General features: G+C 41.5%; 1 protein-coding gene, 2 long non-coding RNA genes, 14 other non-coding genes and 1 pseudogene across 21 annotated transcripts; all 18 read left to right on the top strand.

The window, feature by feature from the left end:
- Positions 1–27: 27 nt before the first annotated feature.
- On the top strand, positions 28–12,374 carry aktip (akt interacting protein). 3 transcript variants are annotated; one of them, XM_063188669.1, is made up of 10 exons: positions 28–111; positions 1,264–1,361; positions 3,751–3,962; positions 5,245–5,309; positions 5,412–5,512; positions 7,651–7,739; positions 8,691–8,789; positions 9,808–9,915; positions 10,048–10,108; positions 10,810–12,374. In XM_063188669.1, exons 2-10 carry the CDS (start codon positions 1,320–1,322, stop codon positions 10,915–10,917), a joined length of 885 nt encoding a protein of 294 aa, XP_063044739.1. In that variant the 5' UTR covers positions 28–111; positions 1,264–1,319; the 3' UTR covers positions 10,918–12,374. The 3 variants fall into 3 exon arrangements, with proteins under 3 accessions (XP_063044739.1, XP_063044740.1, XP_063044738.1); XM_063188670.1 differs by lacking the exon at positions 28–111 and adding an exon at positions 508–753 and having other exon boundaries at positions 10,048–10,142; positions 10,810–10,900; XM_063188668.1 differs by lacking the exon at positions 28–111 and adding an exon at positions 514–753.
- Positions 12,375–14,999: 2,625 nt separating this feature from the next.
- LOC134438984 (uncharacterized) lies at positions 15,000–18,840 on the top strand. 2 transcript variants are annotated; one of them, XR_010032696.1, is made up of 14 exons: positions 15,000–15,025; positions 15,601–15,630; positions 15,835–15,864; positions 16,042–16,088; positions 16,274–16,343; positions 16,541–16,578; positions 16,758–16,809; positions 17,031–17,071; positions 17,294–17,330; positions 17,573–17,625; positions 17,968–18,017; positions 18,196–18,245; positions 18,418–18,466; positions 18,646–18,840. It is a non-coding gene; the product is annotated as an uncharacterized LOC134438984 (long non-coding RNA). The 2 variants fall into 2 exon arrangements; XR_010032695.1 differs by lacking the exon at positions 15,000–15,025 and having other exon boundaries at positions 15,564–15,630.
- LOC134439425 (small nucleolar RNA SNORD29) lies at positions 16,621–16,684 on the top strand. The gene has a single exon (XR_010032768.1). It is a non-coding gene; the product is annotated as a small nucleolar RNA SNORD29 (small nucleolar RNA).
- Positions 17,151–17,221, top strand: LOC134439394 (small nucleolar RNA SNORD30). Its single transcript, XR_010032741.1, has one exon. It is a non-coding gene; the product is annotated as a small nucleolar RNA SNORD30 (small nucleolar RNA).
- On the top strand, positions 17,376–17,504 carry LOC134439412 (small nucleolar RNA SNORD22). The gene has a single exon (XR_010032756.1). It is a non-coding gene; the product is annotated as a small nucleolar RNA SNORD22 (small nucleolar RNA).
- On the top strand, positions 18,063–18,130 carry LOC134439404 (small nucleolar RNA SNORD31). Its single transcript, XR_010032751.1, has one exon. It is a non-coding gene; the product is annotated as a small nucleolar RNA SNORD31 (small nucleolar RNA).
- On the top strand, positions 18,278–18,348 carry LOC134439400 (small nucleolar RNA SNORD31). The gene has a single exon (XR_010032746.1). It is a non-coding gene; the product is annotated as a small nucleolar RNA SNORD31 (small nucleolar RNA).
- LOC134439397 (small nucleolar RNA SNORD31) lies at positions 18,506–18,574 on the top strand. The gene has a single exon (XR_010032744.1). It is a non-coding gene; the product is annotated as a small nucleolar RNA SNORD31 (small nucleolar RNA).
- Positions 18,841–22,885: 4,045 nt separating the features above from the next.
- LOC134438985 (uncharacterized) lies at positions 22,886–27,775 on the top strand. 2 transcript variants are annotated; one of them, XR_010032697.1, is made up of 16 exons: positions 22,886–23,190; positions 23,399–23,445; positions 23,631–23,700; positions 23,898–23,935; positions 24,115–24,166; positions 24,383–24,423; positions 24,653–24,689; positions 24,934–24,990; positions 25,332–25,381; positions 25,576–25,625; positions 25,799–25,847; positions 26,015–26,074; positions 26,400–26,449; positions 26,627–26,662; positions 26,836–26,884; positions 27,067–27,775. It is a non-coding gene; the product is annotated as an uncharacterized LOC134438985 (long non-coding RNA). The 2 variants fall into 2 exon arrangements; XR_010032698.1 differs by lacking the exons at positions 24,934–24,990; positions 25,332–25,381; positions 25,576–25,625; positions 25,799–25,847 and having other exon boundaries at positions 22,896–23,190.
- LOC134439424 (small nucleolar RNA SNORD29) lies at positions 23,978–24,041 on the top strand. The gene has a single exon (XR_010032767.1). It is a non-coding gene; the product is annotated as a small nucleolar RNA SNORD29 (small nucleolar RNA).
- On the top strand, positions 24,503–24,572 carry LOC134439396 (small nucleolar RNA SNORD30). The gene has a single exon (XR_010032743.1). It is a non-coding gene; the product is annotated as a small nucleolar RNA SNORD30 (small nucleolar RNA).
- LOC134439413 (small nucleolar RNA SNORD22) lies at positions 24,737–24,865 on the top strand. Its single transcript, XR_010032757.1, has one exon. It is a non-coding gene; the product is annotated as a small nucleolar RNA SNORD22 (small nucleolar RNA).
- On the top strand, positions 25,443–25,510 carry LOC134439403 (small nucleolar RNA SNORD31). The gene has a single exon (XR_010032749.1). It is a non-coding gene; the product is annotated as a small nucleolar RNA SNORD31 (small nucleolar RNA).
- LOC134439398 (small nucleolar RNA SNORD31) lies at positions 25,658–25,728 on the top strand. Its single transcript, XR_010032745.1, has one exon. It is a non-coding gene; the product is annotated as a small nucleolar RNA SNORD31 (small nucleolar RNA).
- On the top strand, positions 25,887–25,959 carry LOC134439408 (small nucleolar RNA SNORD31; annotated as a pseudogene).
- On the top strand, positions 26,494–26,562 carry LOC134439402 (small nucleolar RNA SNORD31). Its single transcript, XR_010032748.1, has one exon. It is a non-coding gene; the product is annotated as a small nucleolar RNA SNORD31 (small nucleolar RNA).
- On the top strand, positions 26,696–26,763 carry LOC134439401 (small nucleolar RNA SNORD31). Its single transcript, XR_010032747.1, has one exon. It is a non-coding gene; the product is annotated as a small nucleolar RNA SNORD31 (small nucleolar RNA).
- Positions 26,923–26,991, top strand: LOC134439407 (small nucleolar RNA SNORD31). The gene has a single exon (XR_010032753.1). It is a non-coding gene; the product is annotated as a small nucleolar RNA SNORD31 (small nucleolar RNA).
- Positions 27,776–27,816: the final 41 nt, after the last annotated feature.

Here is a 27,816-nt window from a genome sequence, read left to right as displayed (position 1 = left end):
ACCCAAAGTATAAACCAATGGTATCCTGTAGTCTATTTGCAAAAGGGCTGGGCCTCAGTGGAAAGAATGTTGCTTTAAAAATGCCCGACGTTTCGGAACATTAATCTCTAGGTAAGTTTATCAGAATATCGCTATAAACGAGCTCAGAGCAGCTCTATTTTTTGCAAATCATGTTGCTTGCTTCGTTGTCACAGTCTCTAGTCCTACTGTCGGGGTTTACTTAAAATCAATTTCTCAAAACTTGAGATGCCACTCCCGTCCTTGTCTTGGTGCTCCCCCACTGTTTGCATGTATTCTCATGAATGTGTTCAGGCAGGATTTGTAGATGTGTGAAATCAGAAAACATTTGTCCGCTGCGACATGGAAGTAAATTTAACTTAATATTTTGTTTGTTTAGCTTGCCAAACTATTCAGTGGTCGCTAGCAAATCATACAGGGCGTCTAGGCCAATGGACCAATCAGAAGTCGTGTTTCCTCCGTAGCTCTGCCCTAGAGCAAGCTTGGGTGAGGTGTAGGTGGTATTTTTCTAAGAGATTAGCCTCACAGACGTCGCAAGTCAAAGTTAGCAGCACTGACGGCTGAACGAGAAATGCCAGTTGAATGATTGCGAGTATTCATGGAAAAGGGCATTCAGTCGTTTGAAATATAATGTGTGTTTAATACTCCCAACAACGTTGTCATCTGTCTACTGGATCAAGAAAAGTGGGTCAGCTTTGAACACAACGTTAGCGATAGCTTCCAGTCATCTGAATGGTAGGTCAGCTACATACAGTTAACGTTAATGTCAGCTGTTTCGGTTGCTAACTGGCCTACACAATAAACATCGCATTGCAGTGAGCTCTAAGAAACAAACACTGTAATCGGAAACCACGGTGATTTTGATGAATGCCATAGACGGTTCAATTGTTATGTTGAATCAGACTGCATACGTCTGATACGGATGTCTGATAAGTTGTTCATAATGTCTGCTAGCTACCGAGACAGCTACTCTGCCTGCATTCGATAGTGCAACATTACATAGAAGAGCTATACCTACTTTTTGATCTTGGTCTGACCTAATAGGTCTCCAGACATATGTTTTGCTCGGCCTGTGTTATGGCTAGCTTGTTTCCATAATTCAGTGATCCCACACTGTAAACCAATGTAAACCAATGTTAAGTGTTTATGAAGGTCTTTGTTTTGATGTGTACAGTAAGTTATGCAAGTGTTCCCTTCTCCATGGTTCCCTGTCTGAATTGTCATTGTCATGTTTGTTTGGTGCAGCCAGCATCCCCAGGGCTAGGCGAGGACGAGTTCTCCCATTGCTTTCCCCATGAGTAATGAACCCTTTCTGGAGTATGTCAGCAAATACTGGTCGTAAGGTAAGCGAAGCACAACATGCACCCTTTCTCGTTCAAACCTTCACCCACAAGCGTCTCTCTTCCAGACATTAAATGCAGGGAATTTGTTTGAATGCCATATCTTGTTAATGATATCCAAGATGTGATGCTACCTTGCTAGACACACCTCCTTCCTAATCAAAGTAGCAGGGCAAAGGTCAGTCTGCAAGAGTCTGAGGTTGACTTGATGCGGTTTACTCTGTAGAGGAGTGTGAAGCTACTAAGTTACTAACCATGTGACTTCAATGGCAGATCACATGCAAAGTCAGATCTGGGGATTAACATCAGTTTGGCCAGACAAGAGATGGGGGTACAAGAACACTAGCACATGGCTGATCAGAGTATTTTGAAATGCAGAGCATGTATTACATGTATTATGGTACAAGTTTCATGAAGATTTCATGCGCCATAATGACATCTGGTTGATCTTATTTAGGTTAGTCTTGGTGTAGAGACTCAAGGCTCATGACAATGTTGTCCAATCCCATTGGAAACCATGCGTGACGTCTAGTCTCTTACTGTGTGCTCTGAATACGTGTTAAATTAGAAGGTGCTGTCCTTTGTTTTCCCAATTCATGTAAGATTTTGATCAATCCCAAATTCTGTTTGCTGTGCCCAGGAGCCTTTTTGTCTGTGCGTGTGTGTGCGCACAAAACCCCCCTCTCATTCCTGCCCGAGACTTTTTCTCAGTTGTCCGCTCTGTTCTCTTCTCTGCGTCCCTGGAGTAGGGAAACAGATGTCTGCCAGGCAGGGGTGTGGAATCTGAGACCGTAGTTATGGCCGCCCAGGCCAGGGGTATCACATGCCCCTCCTGTCCCCAAGTCTCTCCTCCGGCCAGTCATGGACAGACAAACTTAAAGGTGCACTATGTAGGATGTTGGCCAGAGTAGGTATTGCAACTATGGTGCTCATTGAGAATTATTTGATCTTGAAATTTGATCTTTTCAATATTTACGAAATGAGGATCTAATATTTATTAGTATGACCAAAGTACTGTACATTTTGCAGCTAAAATGGTCTATTTATGGAAATTCGAAATGGTGGACAATGAAGAAGATCCCCCTTTTCATGCATGTTTCCCAGTCATAATAAATACTTAGAATTTGATGGTAGTGGTTCATGAAAAAGATTTCATTTGTGAATGAGCAGCATGAATTCTGGAAATAAACTACTAAAATATTACACAGTGCACCTTTAACCTTACTGCTTGATAGAGGAGTACAAACGCACATCATTTAGAGAGGTGCCGGCGACCGAAGCCAAAAGCTTGAATGTAGTGAAGAAAGGGGCTGCCTTCTGTTTGATACTGTTGGGGCTGCACTCGAGTTTGTTACGCATGAGGTTTATTCCATGTGACAATGTTTTGGTTGCTCTGGCTGGCATTCCCCAGATTAGTGGTTTCCCTAGCACTTCATAGTTAAGATGCTCACCTTGACAACACACGCCTACCACCTTGACTTGGTCCCTGAAGTGATTTTCACAATACTGCTCATCTCTTCGTCAGCCTTATCTTACCAGTCATGTTATATGACTGTTCATTAAATGTCCAGCAAAGATTTTTTTTCTTCTGTTAGTCCGATTTTCTAAATATTCTACAATGCAGATTAATGAGGGTAGAGTATTGTAGAGAGTAGAGTAATGTAAAATATGCCAGTGTAAACATTTACGGAATGTCAACACCAAAAAGTTTCTTGGGATGCAACCTCGTTGGTATGCCCCAGGCATTATGTGTTCTTAAAAAGGGAAAAAAAATATTTTGCCTATGTGGAATTCATTTGTAATGTACTTCCTGATACTCGTTGTTCGCCAGAAGCCTCATATGTCCACCTTGTTCAGTTTCCATGAGTGTATGAGCTTTATCAATGTTTTACAACCCACTTTTAAAGAGGAAATGTTTATTATTTGGAAAATAGTGTTTTTGAGAAAAATCATTTAAGATAAAAGGTTTCTGCCGGTCAGTGACTATATGGACCAGATTGTGTATGACTGATCTAACACAAAGAGGGTAGGATGGCTCTCTGTTCTGATGTCGTTGTGTCTCTGCAAATTATATAGGATTGAGCTCATTTCATTACTGTAGACTGCAGATTGAAAGGGGCACCAGCAGCAATGCTGTCATGTACCCTTTATGATTTCTACCAAACATGAGCGTAAGTTGTGGTGGCCGGATGTATCATTTCAGCTGCAGGTCTGACGGGTGTCCTGTCTGTGTCTGTCTGTGTCTGTCTGTGTCTGTCTGTGTCTGACTGTGTCTGACTGTGTCTGACTGTGTCTGACTGTGTCTGTCTCTGTCTGTCTGTCTGTCTGTCTGTCTGTCTTTGTCTTCTTTTGTGTGTGTGTGTGCCCGTGTGCACACGCTGTCTGTCAGCAGAGGTCGGACGGTGAGGAGCAAGGTGGGCAGGGAGAGCACAGAGCCAGCCCAGCACGGCCCCCGTTTGGTGGCAAGAAGCAGCTGCCCTCCATCCCCAAGAACACAGCACCCGTCACCAAGCCCCCATCCCCGGCCACGGCCGCACAGTCAGCCAATGGCACGCACGCCTCCTACGGCCCCTTCTACCTGGAGTACTCGTTACTCGCCGAGTTGTGAGTACTGTGTTGTTTACCCTGATGAGTGGAGGTGCAAAAGGCACACCAGTTAACACACTAGCAGGAGGAAAGAAGTGCCGCACACTCCCGAGTTACATAAAATAGGTTTTTAATATGAAAACTTTTCGGCCTTTTGGCCTTCCTCGGGTCACGTGACCTGAGGAAGGCCGACAGGCCGAAACGTTGTCATATTAGAAACCTATTTTATGCAACTCGGGAGTGTGCGGCACTTCTTTCCTCCTGCTAGTGTGTTTACCCTTTCAAGGATTACACTGTTGTGCCTTCATAAAGCATTCTGAGTGTTGCCGCCAAATAGTGGTAGGGCGTGGCATGTTGTGATGACTTAGGGGGCTATTCCAAGAAGCTGGGGGAGTATTTCAAGAACCTGGCTTAGTAGTATACCAGGTTAACTTATTAACCTGATAGTCTAAATCATCTAATAGATGAGCCACATATGTAGTTATCTTTTTTAGCAGGTTTTCCACTCCCTGTAGGTTTACTTGGCCAAGTTTATTACTTAACCATGTTCATGAAATACCCCTCTAACGCGGTAGTAAATCAGGAAGCTGGTCCAGTAGTAAACCAGGTTAACTTAACCTTGAAGTAGTGGTAAACCATCTAATAGAAGAGCCAGGAGGCCTCCGTTTCTTAACTAATTAACACCTGTCTGCAGGCTGTCTATTAGCAGGTGTATCACTTCACTGTAGGTTTACTTAGCCAGGGGTGCATTTCTCAAAAGATAAATTGTTAGCCTGTTAGCAACTTCGGTAGTTGCCAATGGGAAAATGCATTGAAAACCACAAAGTAGTTAATGTAGTAAGCAACTTTCATTTCGAGAATCCACCCCAGGTTTGTCACTTAACCCCTTTTAACCTAAGACACCTGCAATAAACATCTGCTAAATGACTATACCCTTGTTGGGGAAAAAGGTGCCCTCAGTTTATAAAAACCTAAATATCTCAGCTTTTAAATGCAACTTATTTCATGTTGTTATGTGATTCAGAGGCTAAGGTCAGTCATCTTGCATTAGAGTGTGTTCATTCGTCTCCAACACCCACCTTTTCATTTTCAAATCTCATGAGCCTGAATGCTGCATCCATGCAGTTCCAGGCACCAAAGTCAGTGTTGTGTATACAGTACACAGCATGCAGCATAAATGGGTTAACAGTGTTCTTGGAATAACCCCCAAGTCTCACACTGAGCCTGTCTGGTCTTTGCTGGGTGTGGTACTGATGAATAACTAATACCTGTATGTATTCATGTCTGTTTGTTCTTCCAGCACGCTTGTGATCAAGCAGAAGCTCCCAGGCATTTATGTCCAGCCTTCCTACAGATCTGCCTTGAGTAAGGATCAACTCTTGCGCTCCGTGTTGGATTTCACATTTTATTATGAAAGGGGTGCGATGTAAATTCAAAGTAACATGTTTTATATTCCTTTTTCTCTAGTGTGGTTTGGAGTCATATTTATCCGACATGGATTGTATCAAGATGGCGTGTTTAAATTCACCGTCTACATCCCAGATAACTATCCTGATGGAGAATGCCCTGTGAGTAACCTTAGACTGCATAGATGTCATTAATCAATGTTAAGGTTAATGTTTATGGGTTTCCCTTTAATTACATTACACTTAGCTGACACTTTTATCCAATGCACCTTACAGTTATTTTGCAGTACAGGGTGTTGGTTACAGTCCCTGTAGAAGTGTGGGGTTCGTAGCCTTGCTCAAGGGCACTTCAGCCATGGATGTGTAGGGAGGGGTCAGGTAGGATTTGAACAGACAACCCCCAGGTTGTAAGACCAACTCCCTAGCCGCTGTGACACGACTGCCACAGAGCAGAGCAGCCCCCATTTACTGTATTTTCTTTCTCTGACAGCTCAAACTAGGCTATGGTTCGAAGTTTTTAGTCTATCACATGGCATTCTTAAAATGCCTGAGTATGTGCCTACTATTTGAAGCCCCTCATCTAAAATGTAGCTTTCTAAGCCACACACACGGTTCTTTTGTCCTCCTTTTTGTGCCCCGTCACATTTGTTTCACAATCTAGCCACACCTCATTGCAAAATGAAGATGACTTCAAATGAATCGAATGTAACAAACCAGGCATGGCGGCTTCTAATCTGAAATGCCGCGATGCAGCAAATTATTTTAGCGGCTGGGATATTGTTCACTGAAAGTCACAGTTGTGCCGATGTGTTGTGCTAATTGCGAGCCAAGCTAAAGCAAGCTGTTTAAAGGGAGAAAGGGAGAGTCCATGCCCTAGATGCTAACTAGATATGCACTCGCTCCACTGCTCGATACACACAGACTCGCTCGCCCCTGTGAATCATGACGCGACACTGCGCCACCGTGCCAGCTGAGTAACTGGACTGTGGGAACCGGTCCGGCGCTGATGTGAAATGCCACATTTCGCTGCCTCACCCCGGGGCAGATTCCCCTGTAATGGAGCCGCCGCCACCACCACCACCACCAGCAGCTTGTTTCATTTGTCTAGTCTAGCTTCTGCTGTTTGGGGCGTGGAGCCTGGCATTTCACAGAGCTTGTTCTACAAGCTATCCTGTGTTGACGATATGGCTAATTAAACCATAAGATCACAAGGGAACTAATTGGCTCTGCAGGAGGATGGGCAAGAAAGAGTTCTTAGATCCTCAGATTATGTGCAGGGAAATAGTCATTTGAGATGTTTGTGGCAATGCTTAGCAGAAGCTCTTATGTTAATGCTTGATGTTTCAGATGAGCATTTTACATTTTTGGGGTTCATACTAGTGATTATTCCTCAGAAGTTACTGTGCAAGTGTGAAACCACACTGGCTTCTTCAGAAGTTGTGGGGGAAAGAAAATGCACCTGAGGGCAGTTTTTTTTCTTTTAGTTGTCATGAACCTGCCTCAAGTTAACCTGCAGGAAGTGGTAATTAAACCTGCTGAAAGAGCCTTCAGCTGTCATTTAGTAATGAAAATTAGGATTCAAGGCTCTTCAATTAGACAATTTGCCACTACCCAAAGGTCAATTTAACCTGGTTTATGGCTAGAGTCTAAACCAAAGAAACTCAAGAGAAAGAACAATCTCTTGGCGGGGAATGCATTGGCCACGGTGTAGTACGGGGGCGTTGCCTGAGGACACGAGTGGATGGAAAATGAACTCCCTTGCGCATGGTCATTGGTCAGTGGGTGCGATGGATGCCTTTTCCGTACTCCCTTGCACATGGTCAGTGGGGGCGACACCATGATGGATAATTTGTGGCCAAGTAACGGCAGCTGTTGGTCAGCAGTAATTGCTGGGGGTAATTAAGGACAGCTGACAGACATTCACGCTGTCCTATGACCTGTTCCACAGTGAATAACATTTCCGTACTCCCCTCGCCATCATTTCCTACTACGCTGTTATGACGTGAGTAAGCCCTCTTGTCTCAAGCCTCTTTGGTCTAAACCAACTTCTCAGAATAACCTTCTCCTGATTGAACTGTTTACAAAGAATCGTGATGTGAGGAAGGGCAAGATGCTAAGCAGCCAACCACTTCAGCGCATTTTTTGAGTGACCGAAGAGAGGGACCCCTCTCTGTGCACGCAGAGGGGGATTGTTTACAAACGGGAAACCCATGTATTGGCATCAGCTATCTGCAAATATTGGTAGAATTGTTCAAAGTAGTTCTACTTTTCATTCTTTTTTTTTCTTTTCCTGTCTTCAGAGGGTGGTGTTTGATATTCCAGTCTTCCATCCACTAGTTGATCCTGTATCAGGGGAGCTTGATGTTCGAAGAGCTTTCACGAAATGGAGGTAAACCCCACCTTTGTATTTGTGTGTGCATGCTTTAGGGGCTCTTCTATTAGATGATTTACCTCTGAACTCAACCTGGTTTACTCCTGAACCAGCTTTGTTATATAGGCCCCAGATCAGCCAATGATCATAGTCAATGAAGACGTTGGGTAGAGTCACTATAACCTATTACCAAAAGTATTCGCTCACCCATCCAAAGGATCAGAATCAGGTGTCCTAATCACTTATTACATTACTAGAGTAAATTTAATCCCACCACTGCAATGTGTTGCGCTCATAAATGCAAACGTGTGTCAACTCCTGTAGCCACAGACAGTCCAAAGGGCAGAGTGTTCACTTTGGAGGCACGGCCCGTCTTCTCTGGTGTCTGACGCCTTTTGCTGGCACCCACCACGACTGCTGAGCTTAGAGCTAGAGTTCAAATTAAATAGGAGAACTAGGGCACACGACAGCATGTGATTTATGTTCTGCACACCAGCGTGTCAAATTATTCTGGTCTTTTGTGAAGGTGTGGACTTTTCTCTCCTAGCATCAATTGACTGTCAACAACTGGTGCCCAGCTTGGTCACTGTAGGAGAATTATGATGTGCATGTTGGCCAAAGCTCTATAAGACTTTTGTTAGACTAAATATAGTGTATTGGGTTGACCACCATAGTCATTGGATCTCACCATTTGGAAGTTTTCAAAACATTTAGGCCTGGGCTTGTATTCACTAAGAAAGCAGGGTACTTCTTTCAAAGATCTCATTGTGTGACTAGCTGAACGTAAAACGGGAGCTGGGAGTTGTTGGCGTATTTACCCAGAATGCTCGGTTTGTTTTGTAGTGTTGCTCTTGGCCGCCTCCACTGTCTCCTTAAAATCTCTTTCTTTCTTTCTTTCTTTCTTTCTCTCTCTCTCTCTCTCTCTCTCTCTCTCGCTCTCTCTCTCTCTCTCTCTCTCCTTTCCCACAGGCGCAATCACAACCACATTTGGCAGGTCCTGATGTATGCGCGCACAGTCTTCTATAAGATCAACACCATGGAGCCTCTGAACCCGGAGGCCGCAGTCCTGTGAGTTCGGTTCCTCTTCCTCCTCCCTTCTTACTTTCTTGGCCTGCTTTTGTTGTTGGCCTACACCGTTACGGCAGGAATGTGACTTGGATGCACTCCCACTGTTTGGCCGGGCCGTTTGAGTGCAGAGAGGCGACTGACTTTCTGTTGAGACTTTCTGCCCAGCCACACATCGGAAGTGTTGTTTTAGTTTCAGGGCCCTCCCCTCCCCTCCCCTCCCTATCAGTTTAATCTCGAGTGTTAATCATTTTCATCAGCGAGGAAGTGTGAACATGCAAGCAAGTGTTTGTAGTGCAGATTGTTATTATTGTGTGACTTTGTGTGACTTTGTAGAAGCGTTTCATTTCTAGTTCTGGGAGCCAAAACAGGGCGGTGCATGGAAAGAAGGCGATCCCGCAGATGGCTCTTTTTTTAATGGTTCAGTTTTCATTTCAATTGACTATGCAAGAAAATAAGGTGCTTCAGTAATGTACATGGGTGAGACATTGCTGCTTTTCATATGAAAGGCAGGCTGTGCAGCTTTTTTTTCCTGAGAAGGGTTAATTCTGTAGTCATGAAAATGGGCAATTTCTTACTTTTCACACTGCGTGATTGGGGAGAGGGGGCGAATTTATGTAAATGTTGTTTGCCACCAAGATGAGGTGAAGACTAGAGTTATAATTGAAGTATACAGATATCGTAGAGGCATTAACATGACATGACATGTAGGTATGGCATTTTGGGTCTGGGCACATGTAGGATATCTGCAGTGATGTGGCTTTCCGGATTGAATTAGTAAAAAAGTCTCGGTAGGCAGATTCTTGAGTCTAAAGGTTTGCATGGATCTGCAGTACAGGCCGCATGACTGTCAATGGTCTCATTCAGTGATGGAGGGGAGTGTGCTTGCCACCGTCATGTGACGCCTGTGTGTGTGTGTGTGTGTGTGTGTGTGTGTGTGTGTGTGTGTGTGTGTGTGTGTGTGTGTGTGTGTGTGTGTGTGTGTGTGTGTGTGTGCGCGTGTGTCTTTCTTCACGCGCAGATATGACAAGGATGTGCAGCTCTTCAAAAGCAAGGTGGTTGACAGCGTGAAGCTATGCAACAGCCACCTGTTTGACCAGCCCAAGATCGACGACCCTTACGCAATAAGGTGAGTAAACGTCTGTTTTTAGCTTATGACTAAGCAAAGTCTGCAGAGTCTGATAAATTACACAAAATTGCCCTAAATGTCTTTTTTTATCCTTTTTTGTTTTGTCTTTTTCGTTTTTGTTTTCGTTTTTAGTTTCTCGCCATGGAACCCAACGGTCCACGAGGAAGCGAAGGAGCGAATGTTCACACACAAAGTGAGTGCCCATGACGCACCGCCCCGCCAGAAAAGTAAAACATTTTCATACGTTTCCCCGCACGCTGTGGCACCACCGTGTGTCTGTGTGACTGCATGCCTGCATGTCTACCTCAGTCTCAAACTAGAGAGATTGACAGTTCTGTTTGGGACAATTTGATGTGTCTCAAATGGTGCACTTGTGCACTTCGGGCAACATGTTTCAGTGCATAGGGCACTTGCGTTGAAAATTCAGTGCACTGTAAGTCCGAACTTTCCCTCGACACCACACACTAAAGTCCTCAGAGGACAGTGTGCACTATTCACTAATCGTCAGTGCACTGGCACGAGTGTGCCATTTGAGACACAAAGTATGTCCACCAGCCATGCTGTATATTCTTTTTGTCTGCATACTTTCCACCAGGGTTTTCACCAATTGCATCATCTATTTCTGTTTTTTTGTGTACTCATTAGGACCTGCTGGGCTGTAATCATGGGCTGGGCTGTAATCATTTACTTACTTTCCAAATCCAGTATTGACATTTCTGTTGTAGAAATATAATGCATGAGTTTCCCCTGTTTGCAAGTACAACCTGTAATGATGACCCACTCTACCTGTTTTGGGTTTGGACTCGTTCCACTGCATGGTACTGCATCTCATTTTTAGTCTGGTGGGGATTGGGATGTAAAGATGGCTGCTTACGTGTGGTTGTTCTGTTCCAGAGACGGCCTGAGGATCACCACAAAGGTCTCCAGGTGACCGGACTGTCGTGGGTGAAGCCTGGATCCACACAGCCCTTCAGCAAGGAGGACAGCAGTCTTCAGACCTAGGACCAGAGGGGTAAACTTAGAAGCTGGTTTAGGAGTAAACCAGGTTAAGTTAAGAGGTAAATCATCTAATGGAAGAGCCTGGAGTCCTCATTTTCTTAAGAATCTTAAGACTCCAGGCTCTTCTATTAGTAAGATGATTTACCTCTTAACTTCACCTGGTTTACTCCTGAACCAGCTTCTTAGTATAGGCCCCTGGAGCTGCGCGTTTCTCTTCATCTGCCCACTCGAAGCAATGACACGTGTGCGAGGGACCTTCAGCAGAGTTACCCTGGCCTGGGCTGCCTGGAACCCCCGTATTTTTCTTCTCTTTTTTTTTGAAGCAATTGTATGGACTTCATTCACATTGGTGAAACGCTCTCGCTCTCGGCTTTAAAGAAAAAGAAGAAATGACATCAAAACAAATGTACTTTAGGCATCGGCTGTCTGACAACTGCTATAGAATTAAAATGAGCACCTGCGTCCGCATATGTAGATCAACTATGACAAAACTGGATGTCTTTGCAAACACCAAGGCTTCAAAGCAATCAAAGCGCAATAGAGCTTGTTCTTAGAGTACATCTCTTTTCTTTGTTACTTGCACACGTTTTGGGTTGCACTTTTTGTTTTGTTTTTCCGTCACTAATAACTTTTTGTTTTTAGAAGCAACAGATCACCTCATCTTCTGTGTAAGTGACCTGTGAGATGCTCATTCACCAATGAACATTTTTAAACGAAACAAAAAAAATGGTGAACTTAGTTCATCACAAAACACATTAAGAATGTTTTTGAAGGACTCAGGATTGAGACGTCTTAGTATGGCAGTTTGAACTCGGTGAGCTTAAAGCTTTTCATTTGGTTTGTTTGCCCCCATCCTCCCCCTTTTATTGTCCATATTTGGTTGGAATATTCCCTGTAGCGTTACTTCGAAGTGGGACTTCAGTCTTCATAATTATTATTTTTTTTGTATTGTTTTTATTCATCATACTGTGTAATGAGCTATATTGTGTATTGAATAGGTTTTAATATATGACGCCGATCAAGCAAACGATTTTAAAAGACTAAGTTATATACGATCATCATTTATCAGTTCATATTGTAATAATTTTTCCTTTTAGGATGCGTCTTGATCTGTTTTGAGACGGTTGAAGGGTTTTTGAATTGTAAATATAGCAGCGCTTATGTGGAGGTGAGGAGACTGACCTCATCTAGAGGTTGTAATCCTGTCTGTATTTATACACAGCTGTACGATTGGAAACCCTCTGGCCAGAATATGTGTTTTTGGTTTGGTTTGGTTTTGTTTTCGTTCTACACACTACATTTTCGTTGAGCTTTTGTTTTCTTGCTCACCTGTTTTCCCCCTTCATTTTGTGTTATTTTTTTGTTGAATTTATGAACTGTTTATGAATGGCTGTGAAGAAGGGTTTTTTGAGTTTTTAAAATGCTTTTCTCTGCAGCAAATAAAAAACATTTTAAGCCAAGTGATCGAAAATGAGTTTCAGTCTTATTTAGAGTTCTAAAACCATGAAGAGCTGATGTTTACGGTTTTGTTGTTCCTAAATGGAAATGGTGGTGTTTTGAGTTCTGTTCTTCAACCATCATAATGAATTTAAATCAACACCCAGTTAAGCCCTTACTGGTATTTCAAATGTAAAGTGAAATTTTCTCAGCCCCAAGGTTCTGCCGAGATTAAATGATTTAGTGTTTCACAGCCACTTCCATGGTTGGGTTTGGGATGCATTAACATTATACAGTTGGTGGAGAACCTTTTTCATTCGACGGGCCACTTCAAATTCCTCCAAGGGCTATACTAAGAACACATATCAGGATTTCCCCCTGCACTTAAGGTACAGTATATCACGAAAGTGAATACACCCCTCACAGTTTTGCAGATTTGTGAGTATATCTTTTCATAGGAAAGCATTACAGAAATGTCACTTTGACACAATGATTAGTGACCTTTTAACAACATATTTAACCGCTTAAATTTCTTGTTCACTCAGAAAAAAACAAAATACAGCCACTAATGTTTGAACATGTACTCACAAACGTGAGTACACCCCAGATGAAAATCCGGTAGAGTAGGGGCTGTGTTTGCTCGAATCGTCTCGAAATGAAACTAAATGAAAAGGCATGAAAAGGGAGGTCATCAGTGTGCGTTTCAACCTTTTTTTGCATTGAACTTTTACATTTTGAGTCTGCATCTGGCTTAAATAGATTGGTGTGAGATTTGGATGCAATCCTATGGAGAATATCATGATCTGCTTCAGTAGTCACAGTGCATGTTGACATGCATGTTTCTTTTAGGTGTATTTCAGATTACCAATGTTGACAGCATCCATGCATCCCCAAACCATGTCAGTCCCACTACCATGCTTGGCTTTTGATAGGATACACTTTTTTTTGCAAAACTCCTTGTTTACCACCACAAATGCTTGACACCATCTAAAGTATATTTGTTTATCTTGGTCTCTTCAGATCACACGACATGGTTCCAGTGATCCATATCCTTGGTCTGTTCATCTCTCTTGAGACCAAGATAAACAAATTTGCTTTAGATGGTGTCAAGCATGTGGTGGTAAACAAGTGAGTTTTACAAAAAAAAAGTGTAAAAGTTCAATGCAAAGAAAGGTTGAAACGCACACTGATGACCTCCCTTTTCATCCGTTTTCATTTCGTTTCATTTCGAGACGATTCGAGCCAATACAGCCCCTTCTCTACCGGATTTTCATCTGGGGTGTACTCACTTTTGTGAGTACATGTTCAAACATTAATGGCTGTATTTTGTTTTTTTCTGAGTGAACAAGACATTTAAGCGGTTAAATATGTTGTTAAAAGGTCACTAATCATTGTGTCAAAGTGACATTTCTGTAATGCTTTCCTATGAAAAGATATACTCACAAATCTGCAAAACTGTGAGGGGTGTATTCACTTTCGTGATATACTGTATATACTGTATTGCAGACAGACTCCTTTTCAACCCCCCCCCCCCCTTCTCTAGGTCCCTTGTATACTGTATAACTTGGTTGTAATGCACGTTTAATATTAATGATTCCTTTACAAAATCTCATATTTCATGTGAAGCTGCATAACATTAAAAGTATACTGTATATTTGCCTGATTTTCATAGACATCATGGAGTTCCCTTTGTGGCGGGATTGAGCAAGCTCCTGGCCCTACTGTGTGTAGCTGAGCCGAAGGCGTTGCGTCACCAGTAGGGCAGAGCCCTGCCAACTGTATACGGCCCTCGACACATAGGTTCCCCACCCCTGTGTAGTATAGTAATGTGCTTGTGGGTGGGCCATTTTGAGAAACATGTAGAACCGGAGAAATGGTAAGCTATGGCTTTTGTATTGTTTTGGACTTTGAGAACATAGTAATCTAGAAAAGGGAGGTATGTTGGGTAAATCCATCAATTATGTGAATCATAGTGCTCTATAAAGAATTGATTTTCAGTCACATTTCAGTCACACTTACTAAAAAACAGAATTTACATAGGTACAAAAGTAATATCAAAACTGTCCACTGATCATGCACAAAAAAACCACACACCTGCAAAAAAAATCAGGGAAAACAGTTGCATGCAGGGTAATGATGTTGGCTTTGCAGTTGATGAATGGGGAAAGAAAGTAGACAGGAATGAAGACTGTTGTTGTTGTTGTTGTCTGTTGTCTGTTGTTATTTTGGATTGCATTTACTGGTGTGTAGGCTATAGGCTATTTTATTGACCCCTATGGTAAAATGAATAAAGGCTACTTTTTACATATAGTGAGTGAATGGGCCCCAGGGCCAGGGGCCTCGCATACTGTGTCATACAAACCCCTGATGAGATAGTGACCACACACACATGCATTCTTTCTGCATCTTACGACACACAACAAACCATCATATGCATAGCATGCAAACATCATAGGTGCATGTCAGCAGAGAAGCTATTTATAATATTAGGGGGAAGTTATCCAATCCTCATATCTTTCAGTCTCGGAACTTCTCTCGAAGTCCACTGCACTGCACTCACACTCCTTTCCAGATGGTGGCGGTAATGCAGCGAAAAACACAGGGCTGGCGACCTTGGGTATAAAACTCAGGGTTCACCATTTGCTCGTTCACTTTGAATGGCCGCACATGCACGGTGAGTTGACCCCAGAGTATCTCGTTGAACGTTAGTACATAGCTTGTAATGCCTCATGCATACATTTCAAAGAGTTGCTGTGTGCAATTGCACGTTAACTTCAGATTGTTCAAGGAGATAGTAGCTAAGTCAGTGATTAATTCTTATTCTACTGACGTTGCTGTTAGCAGCTCTGTTTTGCTTGCTAAGATTGGCTAATCGTTTCTCCTGGATTCGGTTGCCGCCCTGTGTTGTAATCCTTAACCATCCAAGATTATCTACAAAAGTATCTTGTTTAAAATTTGCACATTGGTCTTCGTTATGTTTGTAGTTATCATATAACGCTTATATTGCGTGATTTTAATTGGCCAGTTTTTGGAAAGAAAGTGTGACTCCGAGGGCGAGTAACTCTCAATGATGAAAATTACACAGACCTGTACTGAATGTTTGTGATTGCATCTTTTTATTTCTGATGAGAGATTTTTCAGTGAGCCTCCCTATCAGAATGGTCACCCCCCATACTTGGGAGCGTGTTATACCGGTAATACTATGTTCACGTGTTCATGCGCTTACTGAATCTTCATTTTCTTTCTCAGGTGTGACCGTTCGTTCGACAAGTGAAGCCGGTAAGTAGCGTTTGGGCCGTCAGTCAAAATGCTTTTGCGTTTGTGTTAGAAGCCACATTGACTGTGACGAAAAACTGAACTCTCTCTTACTGAATTTCCTTTGGAGACTTATCATCGGGTCTGAGTCTTTGCTTAATTGATGTTTTACTGAACTCACTATGGCAGACTACAACTAAACTTGATTCACATGTGGTCTTCATACAGGAAGAGTCAGTGATCAACCACGTTGTCCAGGTGAGGCGCCATTCTATCTTTGCAAAAGCTCTTATGGACTTTGTGATGAATTTTAATAGACAAGCATATATCTGACACTTCTGATGCTTATCACTTATTCTGATATAATGCCACATCAGCTAAATAATTATGAAATGCTTGGTAGCAGTAATTCATTACTTTGTTTCCTTCGCCCAGGTGCCTCAATGTCCAACAGCTCATCTACCCCCCTTGACCTGCAGCCTGTAAGTGCATTTCTTTTTCCTGCCCCACCTTTCCCTGTATGGGTGTAAAGTGATGAGTATTTGACAAGCATATGTCTGACTGCAAGTGATGCTAGCCTTTTTCTCTGACAATCACTGTAGTGAGAGGAAGTGTACCATTTCAGGGTTGTACAGTTGGGTCACAGTATTTGCTTTTCATTTTTCAGGTCATGGGCTCAATGAAGGCATTTACCCCAGTGCAGGGTGGCGCTGGATCCCTCAAGTGCTTGCATGGCGGTAAGCCTTGTTTATTAGACTTAAGCAATCTTTCATTATCTTGAAAGGATGAATTGGGTCTCAACCCATTATACTTCTGGACGGCATTATTGTCGGATGGCAAACAAGTCACCAAAGCACTGATCAGGAAAATGCCTTTTTATGCTTGGAGGGGAGAAGGCTATACTGTGATGTTGACTTCATGTCTTCTGTTGTAGGTTGAAGGGCTACCCTGAAGCATTTGGACGAAGCTGAGGTGAGCCTTGACTTTTAAAAAAAACCCTAGACTTCTGTGGAGTTTCAATGATGAATATCTTAGCTCACTTTGAACCGATGTGAAAAGTAACGAACAACTGAGAAACTCATGCAAACTTACACATTTTTCAAAGCTGTTCTTGTTCAGGTGATAATTACATTATTTATTTCTTCCTGCAGCTTGTCTCTAATCTTCTGGACCAATCACCATGTAGCTAGTGGGACCACTGAGGTACGAATCTTCGCTTGTTTTGGAGATGTCTTGCCACTCTTGAGTTTCCCCGACTTCAACTTTTCTGTGATAATAAATAAACTTTGCAAGTGAAATGATGGCTATAATATAGTCTCGTTCGGCTGAATTACTGTTGAAAAGTTGACAACTGATCCTTGCATGCTTGACGGACCCATGATTTCAATTTTATAGATGTGGTTCTAAATGGTTTGTCTTTGCAGGAACCCACATCTATTGGATGAGGAGGCCTATCCAAGAACAGGTAAATTTCAAACCTCGTGAAAAGCATATTGAGTATTTGGATGTTGTTAGGGTCCATGTCTTGGTGCTAATATTGTGCAAGTTATGATGATTTACTTTGGAATCTCGTTCGTCTGAAATCCTGCTGAGAGCTTTTTTTAAACTGATGCTTGCATAATTATAACTGCGTAACCTAGCAGTCCGTCAACATTGTCAGTGACCAAATCTCCTTTTTTAATTTCAGAATAGCTTCTTGGGTCAGTCGGCAGTTTTGCATCATGGTGAGTTGATGTCTTGAAAGATTTGGATTAAACTGTGACTTGTGGTCATTATGATGCAGCTTGCACACGTCTTACACCCAGTGTCCTCTCCAGAACCTGAAAAGGTGAACCCACTGGAGTTGCCTGGGTATGCAAGGGGATAACTTGTTGGGGTTACCAACTGTCTGATCTGGCCAGGAATGACTTGATTTTCTTTGTTCAGAATGTGTGCTTGTACCCATGGAATTTACTCTGTATTGCAGGTGTGCACTTGAAACAACTGAAGGTTCAGGCCATGGACCCTGTGCATATTCTGGTGAGTTATCAAAATTTCAGTGAAATGCTGTGTGGCGTGTGGGTGACACTGTGTTTCACGCTCAAAGCGTGAGACTTGAGGGCACTGATATGGCACTTAAATTGTGCGATTTTAATTTGCCATGTATTGGCAAGAAAGTGTTTGCTTTAAAGGTGAAAAACTCTCAATGATGAAAATTACACAGACCTGTACTGAATGGTTGTGATTGTACCTTTTTTATTTCTGATGAGAGATTTTTCAGGAGCCTTCCGATCAGAGTTGTCACCTGCCGTACTTGTGAACGTGTTACTCTGTCCGTGTTCAAGTACTTACCTACTACATCTACATTTTCTTGTTTCTCAGGTGTGACCGTTCAACTGGAGTTTCAGGCCATGGACCCTGTGCATATTCTGGTGAGTTCCCTTTTCTGGAAAAGCTACAACAATTTTTTTTTGCGTAATGCAAATGATGAGGATTTTACCGCCCCAGTCTGAGTTTAAATGACTGATTGGTTTCCCTGATTACTTGTGGAACGGCTTTCATTTGCACCCTCCAATGATGGTGAAACTAATGTCTTCCTTGTGTTTACAGAATTCATGGATGCGGCGGCTGTAACATCAACTGTGAACACAGCTGAGAAGGTATGTGGCAGTCTTTGCTATCAAGTTTTAAGAATTCTATGATGAGTTTGTTACCGCCCCAGTCTGATATGTAGTGACTGACTGGTACAGTATCTGATACAAATGCATTACAGAATGATGCATTTTCATTTCCCACAACTGCTTGACTGATTTCGTCCTTTTTGATCTTCAGGTTTTGACTCCAACTTAACCACAGCTCTGGCCCTATTCATCTAGAAAAGGTTTGTATAATACTGGAAAGAATCCATACTTTCTCTGTGCTTATGTGATGAGGTATGTTACCGCCCCAGTCTGATGTATGGTGACTGACTGGTATCTTCTGATTTTTACCGTTGCATCCTATTGGTATGATTGGTTGCATCTGAGCAACTAATGAAACTTGCTTATTTTTTTCCCCCAGGGGCACTCTTAACGTTTCCAAGCCACATGGAGAGACGTTCACATCGGCGTCTGTACTTTGACATTCTCATTGAGTTGCCTTAATTTGTTTAAAGCATCCAGTTCTTGTACTGTTTACAATGTAGATGTGCTTTTCTGATATGAACTTCTAACTGTTTTCGTTTCTAATGCCAATAAAACATGTACTTGCAAAACATTTTGATTCTGTATGTAATGTTAGTGCAATGTGCATACATTACCAACCCAGTATTCATGTTGGCCGTATCAGTCAAATGTGTATGAAGAGTGATTTCTATTCTTACCCAGCAGGTGGCATGGATGATCTGACATGTGGCTGAAAAGTATACTGATATGTCAATACTTTTTGAGAATGGCAAAAGCTATTAGTGGGCCTAAGCACTGTGGTCTGTTAGGCCCTGTTCACATTCAGCCCGTAGATCTTAAATGTTGACATTTTTGACTTGTATGAAATTGGCAGTATGTGCAATTTGGCCTTCCATAACACTTGTGCTTAATCTGCCACAGTCCCAAATTTGCGCCATTAATCCAGGATTTGTTACAAGTGGTCCAAGCTTAATGCCGTGTTCCATGAGTGGAAGTGCTTCCGATATAATGCAATGACTCAACCTCTACACATTTTTAAGATGACAATGTCTGGAGATGCAGCCCTTTTGAAATGACCACAAACTTTTAGGTGAGACATTTTACAGAGAAGCTAAAAACTTGCGAGGTGCATAGTGTGTATTGTGTAGTTTATTTCCAGCGTCCATGCTGCCCGTCTACAGAATTTACCTTTGTCAGGAATACTTGCCACAATTCTAAGTAGGGGAGACTGGGGTAAGATGAGGTGAATACATTTTAACATGTCACCACATTCTAAGGTGGTGGAAATCCTTTTCTAACACCTGTGAAAAAGTGAAGGATGTGTTTTTTGCTCTTTTAAGTGAATTCCATGTACAAAACATGGATGATTTAGAGCAGTGTTTCCCAACCTTTTTTGTCTTGTGTACCCCCTAATCATTTTCGTTGTGCCATGAGTACCCCCCAAGTCAAGTTTTATATTGCTTTCTCTGTCCCAATGTCACTAAGCCCCATATATTTGTTAAAATTACATTTTTGTTACATTACATTACCCCCTGCAGTGTGCTCGCGTACCCCTAGTGGTACACGTACCCCTGGTTGGGAAACACTGATTTAGAGAAAACAAAAATAGAACAATTTCTGGTCTCATGTCTGAAATGTTTGATCTACTATATGAGTGATATTTTAAGTCTTTTTGCACTTAAATGATAATTTTGTGAATTTATTTACATAATTTTGGCATTGGGGTAAGGTGAGCCTTTCGAGACGGGGTAAGATGAGCCTCATATCCTAATGGGATGCATAATGGTTGAAAACAATTATGATATTTCAGCATAACCAGATTTTTTTCTTTCATATTATACCCAGGTGAGTTGAGATGAATGACTTTATGCACGTTTCCGCCAATTCAAACAATATTAACTTTTTTTTCTACATTCAGGGCTGATAGTATTCAGGCTCCATGCCTGATATCAGGCTTGACAGAGTTTGCAAAAATAAAAACCTTGATAATTTGCCATTAGATTATTTCTCAGAAAGTGTTACAGGTTCAGGGTTTTCTTCTACAATTAGGCTTGAATAATGGTCATACACAGGCTATTAAATGTTTGAATAATGTGTCAAAATAGTCCTACGTTACGTCACTATGCAGTATCTTGTCGTCGTCGTTAGAGCAGGGAAAAAAGTTCAGGCTCAGGATTTTTTTTCACTATCACCCCTGTACATTGCACTCTGCATTGTTCGCCATTGTATTCAAACAAAGCTGTAAGGGCCAACAATATGTATTTTTTGGCATAGTTCTGTTGGTTTAGTTGTTTTATTTCATAGATTCGTGAGTTAGATTTGTCATAATACTGTAAATGAAAGTTGTTTAGCTGAGATTTTTGCCTGGGCTCAATTTACCCCAAGCAATGGCTCACCGTACACGGGGTAAGATGAGCCACCTGAAAAAATATTTTAAAAAGGCAATATCATATTAACCATGAAAGTTTATCAATTAGTTTTTGTTCTAATAGTAACAGGACACTTTGAAATTTGGTATGATGTGAAAATTTTAACCATATACGCCTTCATCGCTTAGCTGTGACGAAAAATGTAAAAAGTGGCTCATCTTACCCCGGTCTCCCCTACTGTATTCATTTATGACTGAGAAAATTGCACTTCATACATGGAAAGGTGGATCTTGTCCATGTGTACCATTTTGAATTTCCAGATTTTTTTAGCTGTAAAACTTACTATGCTTTGGACATGTTAGTTATGTTATGGTCAATATTAGTGTATTACTAGGTAAATATTCATGAAAAGATCAAATCCTTCACTGTGTGCACCTTTACAATTTTATTAAAGCCTTTTATTAAACCAAGTCTTTCGGAAGGAATCAATCAGCCTGTCCTATCTCTGAAAATATATCAGCCCTATTCTATTTGCAAGTGTGCTCCAACTATGACATTACAAGGGCATCTCCTGTGCACAGTCCTCTTCAGATCCCCCCACAGATGTCCAATGGATTTAGGTCTGATACCAAAGTATACTGCTAAATTTTTTTGAAAACTCTCGAGTTGAAAACCTTTCATTGTCAGTCACATAGGAAAATAATGATTTCCCCCTTGCCTGACCTTGAGTTAAAGGGCTATTGAGTCATTCCCTTCATTTTTTGAACAGTATCTATTTCAGAACTGATACTGAGGCGTATGTTTCTATTTCTTGCAGGTGGTTAATGGTTTATTGTCCATGCCATGGGAAAAAATTGTCAAGCCATAGTCAGACATAAAAGATGGCTTCAAAAACTGCCACTTTTAAATTACCTCATTTGTTGTCAACCACCAAGAGATAGCAGGGTGTATGCAGGGTTTTAAAAGGTGATAAATTAAAAATTTAATGGCCTTAAAAGTAGTAAATTTGCTCAAAAAGTATTAATTTTTGAAAAACTAATTTTTTTGAGTTGCACCATTTTGATTAAAAAAAAATATTTCTTTATTCACCGTTTATCACAGTTTTTCCCTACACCAGTGATTCGCCCAACAGTAACCACCTGACCATAGAAAGCAGACTTTTGAACAGCACTCTGGAATCGCGCTGCTCTCCTTCGGACGTCTTTTTGCAAAACACAAAAATGTAATGTAGTGTTTAGAAGGTAGAAATTACAAAAGATGTCTTAATACTGGAATCGGAATGTCGTGATGGTTGTAAAAAAAAACAATTTAAAGGTAGTGAAAAAGGGTATTAAATGGTAGTAAATTTGACTTCAACATTGCTGTATATACCCTGTAAGAGGTAACCAATGCAAATAGGCCTATTTTTCCTCTGCTCTTGTACTTTGTCATGAAATCAAGGGTATGACCACCATGGCCATTTGAAATCTCAACACCTGGAAAAAAGTTGTCACACACTTTGTCACATTTGTAGGTGTGTGTGTGTGTGTGTAAAATGTCGGCTTTATTATATATTTTATTTTAGTGTTTTTGGTTTTAATAGTAAATATTTGATACAGTATGTTCATCCTTTCGATAGTGATCATTTCTTCATTCAAAATCAAAGGGAAATGGCTACTATCTTCCAGGCACACAACAACCCATATAATAGCATAGTAATTGTACATTTGACATAATCATATTTGCAGGGTTCCCACAGGTCATGGAATTCCAGGAATATCATGGAAATTCAATAGAGGGTTTTCCAGACATGGAAAGTCATGCAACGTCACATTTTGCATGTGCAGTCAGGGAATATCATAATCTGAAGACGTCAAGAAACGTCTAAATTCAGGCAAACATGCTTGACACATGCAGAAATGAGTCGACTGAATATGATTGACAAATTGATCACAAAAGCTAATTGTCCCTTTCTTACTAATATTTTGGGCATTTAGGTTACAAGGGCTCATGGAAATTCAATTTTATAGTTAGGGAAAGTCATGGAATTTTATATCTGACATGGAGCGGGAACCCTGTATTTGCCTCAAGGATGCAGAAATACAGGGTGCATTGTAATCTGCAGACGTCTGTCCTCACTTGCCTGCTGGTAACCTCATGATGATGTCTCTGACGACAGAACATTAATACAATATCTTCCAAAAACACATTTCTAATGTCATTTTCCCATTTGCAGTTGGGATGGTGGATGAAAAACGGTCCCCCAAAAGTGAATGTGGCGAGGATGACAGCTGGGAAACTACATTGTTTTGTCCAGGGAGGCGGGGCGAGGCCACAAGCACAAGTGGAGGACGGGAGTGTGCATATTGGAATGGACTCACAGTCCCTAGTCATTGCAGGGTTCCACCAGGACACTAGGTGTCTCTCTGCCTGTGTCTCTCTCCTGCTCTGTTTGCCTTTCAGGTGCTGCTCTCTGCTAATTGGGTATCTGCTGCTGGTGGAGACTGGCCTTTAAAAGCACACCAGTGCTTTCCCTGTTGCTCTATCTAGTATCTCCCTGCCTGTGAGCGCTAACCAAGAGGTCCACGCTGTAGGTGAGTTGTAGGTTTGGCTGAAGTGGATCTGCTGTCCCTGCCTACACTTTTAAAACATCGTACTAGAACCTTTGTGATGAATATTAATAGACAAGCATATATCTGACTCTTCTGATGCTTATCATGATATCCTGATATAATACCACCTCAGCTAAGCAATTGTTAAGTGCTTGGTAGCAGTGGCTCATTACTGTTTTCCTTTGCCCAGGTGTCTCAATGTCCAACAGCTCATCTCCCTCCCTTGACGTGTGGCCTGTAAGTGCATTTCTTTTACCTGCCCCACCTTTCCCTGTATGGGTGTAAAGTGATGAGTTTATTGACAAGCATATGTCTGACTGCAGGTGATGCTAGCCTTTTCTCTGATTCTCACTTAATTGATTTAAAGTGTACCATTTCAGGGTTGCACAGTTGGGTCATGGGATGTGCTTTTCATTTTTCAGGTCATGGGCTCAATGAAGGCATTTACCTCAGTGCAGAGTGGCGCTGGATCCCTCAAGTGCTTGCATGGCGGTAAGCTTGGTTTATTAGACTTAAGCAGTCTTTCATTGTCTTGAAAGGATGAATTGGGTCTCAACCCATTATACTTCTGGACGGCATTATTGTCGGATGGCAAGCAAGTCACCAAAGCACTGATCAGGAAAATGCCTTTTTATGCTTGGAGGGGAGAATGCTATACTGTGGTGTTGACTTCATGTCTTATGTTGTAGGTTGAAGGGCTACCCTGAAGCATTTGGACAAAGCTGAGGTGAGCCTTGACTTTTAAAAAAAAATCTAGACTTCTGTGGAGTTTCAATGATGAATATCTTAGCTCACTTTGAACCGATGTGAAAAGTAACGAACAACTGAGAAACTCTTTAAAACTCGTGCATTTTTCAAAGCTGTTCTTGTTCAGGTGATCATTACCTCTTGTCTGTCTTTCTGCAGCTTGTCTCTAATCTTCTGGACCAATCACCATGTAGCTAGTGGGACCGCTGAGGTACGAATCTTCGCTTGTTTTGGAGATGTCTTCTTGCCACTCTTGAGTTAATCCAATTTTTCTCTGAGAAGAAAAACTTTGCAAGTGAAATGATGGCTATAATATAGTCTCGTTCGGCTGAATTACTGTTGAAAAGTTGACAACTGATCCTTGCATGCTTGACAGACCCATGATTTCAATTTTATAGATGTGTTTCTAAATGGTTTGTTTTTGCAGGAACCCACATCTATTTGATGAGGAGGCCTATCCAAGAGCAGGTACATTTCAAACCTCCTGAAAAGCATCTTGAGTATTTGAATGTTTTTAGGGTCTATTTCAGGGTACTAAAATGGTGCAAGTTATGATGATTTACTTTGGAATCTCGTTCGTCTGAAATCCTGCTGAGAGCTTTGTTTTTTTAACTGATGCTTGCATAATAATTGCGTAACCTAGCAGTCGGTCAACTTTATCAGTGAGTGACCAAATCTTTTTTTTTTCTAATTTCAGAATGGCTTCTTGGGTCAGTCGGCGGTTTTGCATCATGGTGAGTATTGATGTCTTGAAAGATTTGGCTTAAACTGTGACTTGTGGTCATTATGATGCAGCTCGCACACGTCTTACACCCAGTGTCCTCTCCAGAACCTGAAAAGGTGAACCCACTGGAGTTGCCTGGGTATGCAAGGGGATAACTTGTTGGGGTTACCAACTGTCTGATCTGGCCATAAGATACAGGTTTGTTTTTGGTCAGAATGTGTGCTTGTACCCATGGAATTTACTCTGTATTGCAGGTGTGCACTTGAGGTGGTCAACTGACGTTTCAGGCCATGGACCCTTTGCATATTATGGTGAGTTATCAAAATTTCAGTGAGAAATACTGTGTGGCGCGTGGGTGACCATGTGTGTCTCACGCTCAAAGCGTGAGACTTGAGGGCACTGATATGGCACTTAAATTGTGTGATTTTAATTTGCTAGGTTTTGACAAGAGTGTTTGCTCTAAAGGTGAAAAACTCTCAATGATGAAAATTACACAGACCTGTACTGAATGGTTGTGATTGTACCTTTTTTATTTCTGATGAGAGATTTTTCAGGAGCCTTCCGATCAGAGTTGTCACCTGCCGTACTTGTGAACGTGTTACTCTGTCCGTGTTCATGTAATTACCTACTGCATCTACATTTTCTTTCTCAGGTGTGACCGTTCAACTGGAGTTTCAGGCCATGGACCCTGTGCATTTTCTGGTGAGTTCCCTTTTCTGGAAAAGCTACAACCATTTTTTTTTTTTTTTTTTTTTTTTGCGTAAATGCAAATGATGAGGATTTTACCGCCCCAGTCTGAGTTTAAATGACTGATTGGTTTCCCTGACTACTTGTGGAACGGCTTTCATTTGCACCCTCCAATGATGGTGAAACTAATGTCTTCCTTGTGTTTACAGAATTCATGGATGCGGCGGCTGTAACATCAACTGTGAACACAGCTGAGAAGGTATGTGGCAGTCTTTGCTATCAAGTTTTAAGAATTCTATGATGAGTTTGTTACCGCCCCAGTCTGATATGTAGTGACTGACTGGTACAGTATCTGATACAAAATGCATTATGGAATGATGCATTTTCATTTCCCACAACTGCTTGACTGATTTCGTCCTTTTTGATCTTCAGATTTTGACTCCAGCTTGACTACAGCTCTGGCTCTATTCCTCTAGAAAAGGTTTGTATAATACTAATAAGAATCCATACTTTCTCTGTGCTTATGTGATGAGGTATGTTACCGCCCCAGTCTGATGTATGGTGACAGACTGACTGGTATCTTCTGATTTTTACTATTGCATCCTATTGCCTTGGCTCTAATGGTGCCTTTCTCCCCCTGTTTTACAGACCTGGGATCCTTTCTGGAGGCGCACACATTATCCCTGATTGGAAACCCCAGTGGCTTTGGTAAGGAATACTTCAATTTGCTGAACTCGTTGAGGTGTCACATTCTCAAAGCGTGAGACTTGAAAGCACTGATATAACGTTTATATTGTGTGATTTTAATTTGCCAGTTATTGGCAAGAAAGTGTTTGGCTCCAAGGGCGAATAACTCTCTATGATGAAAATTACACAGACCTGTACTGAATGGTTGTGATTGCATCTTTTCATTTCTGATGAGAGATTTTTCAGGAGCCTTCCGATCAGAATGGTCACCTACCGTACTTGCAAATGTGTTACTCTGTCCACGTGTTCATGCACTCAATATATCAATCTACATTTTCTTTCTCAGGTGTGACTGTTCAACTGAAGTTTCAGGCCATGGATCCTGTGCATATTCTGGTGAGTTCCCGCTTCTGAAAAACTACCTTTTTTTTAACTTGCTTAATGCAAATGATGAGTATTTTTACCGCCCCAGTCTGAGTTTAAATGACTGATTGGTTTCCCTGATTATTTATTGAACGGCTTTCATTTGCGCCCTTCCAATGATGGTGAAACTAATGTCTTCCTTGTTTACAGACTTCATGGATGCTGGGGCTGTGCACAGCTGAGAAGGTATGTGGTCATCTTTACTGTTACGTTTTAAGAGTTATGTGATGAGTTTGTTACCGCCCCAGTCTGATTTTTAGTGACTGATTGGTACAGTATCTGATGCAAAAAGCATTGTTATGAATTCATTTAATTCCCACAACTGCTTGACCAATTTCTTACTCATTTTTGATCTCCAGGTTTTGACTCCAGCTTGACTACAGCTCTGGCCCTATTCCTCTAGAAATGGTTTGTATACATCTACTTCAAAGAATCCATACTCTGTGCTTATGTGATGAGGTATGTTACCGCCCCAGTCTGATGTATGGTGACTGACTGGTATCTTCTCACTTTTACTATTGCATCCTGGCTATTGGCATGGCTGGCTGTATCTGAGCAACTAATGAGACGTGCTTCTTTTCTTCCCCCAGGGGCTACGCTTATGTTTCCAAACCTGGAGAAATTTTCACATCAGCGTCTACTTGTGTTGCGTGATTCACTGAATTATTATTATATTTTTTTAAATCCAGTTGTGCTGTTTACAGTGTAGATGTGGTTTTCTACTAAACTTTGAGCTGTGTTCTCAAACTTTATATATGCAAAACATTTGATTCAGTCTGTAATGGCTATGGGTCAATTAGTTGGTAGAGTATGCACTTAGTACTCACGTTGACTGTTTCAGTCAACTGTCTGAAGAAAAGTGTGGTTTCTATTCTTACCCAGTAGGTGGCATAGATGAACTCACATGTGGCTGAAAAGTATACTGGTATGACGATAGTTTTTGAGAATGATGAAAGCTGTCTGTTAGTCCTGTTGACATTCCGTCCTGTGGATCTTAAATGTATACGTTTTGGACTGTTTGTGTAATTTGGGCGTATGTAATATCAGAATCTGCCACAGTCCCAAATTTGAGGCATTAATTAAGGGTTTGTAGTATGTGGTCCCTGAATTAATGCCATGTTCTAAAATGCAATTACCCACATTTTCAAGATGTCGATGCTGTGTACTTTGATGGAAGTACACACTTCAATTAGATTTTTATTTCTTTATGAAGGATCTATATAACCACCCAATGATCATGACTATGAATCACTTTCTTACCAGAGGATGTAAATAAAAGTGCCTAGAAAGGCTACACACCCCTGTTGAAATGTCCAGTTTTTCAAGAAGTGAGTAGCATT

Source organism: Engraulis encrasicolus, chromosome 22 (assembly GCF_034702125.1).
Source record: "Engraulis encrasicolus isolate BLACKSEA-1 chromosome 22, IST_EnEncr_1.0, whole genome shotgun sequence".
In the NCBI taxonomy this organism is placed as follows: domain Eukaryota; kingdom Metazoa; phylum Chordata; class Actinopteri; order Clupeiformes; family Engraulidae; genus Engraulis; species Engraulis encrasicolus.
The sequence above is the reverse complement of the archived record's forward strand: the minus strand, read 5'-3'. Positions and strand labels throughout refer to the sequence as shown.

Coding starts and splice junctions, on each gene's coding strand:
- aktip (XM_063188669.1), top strand. CDS start 1,320: ATGAACCCTTTCTGGAGTATGTCAGCAAATACTGGTCGTAAG. Junction 3,963..5,244: donor TACTCGTTACTCGCCGAGTT/GTGAGTACTGTG, acceptor TTGTTCTTCCAG/CACGCTTGTGATCAAGCAGA. Junction 10,109..10,809: donor AGCGAATGTTCACACACAAA/GTGAGTGCCCAT, acceptor GTTCTGTTCCAG/AGACGGCCTGAGGATCACCA.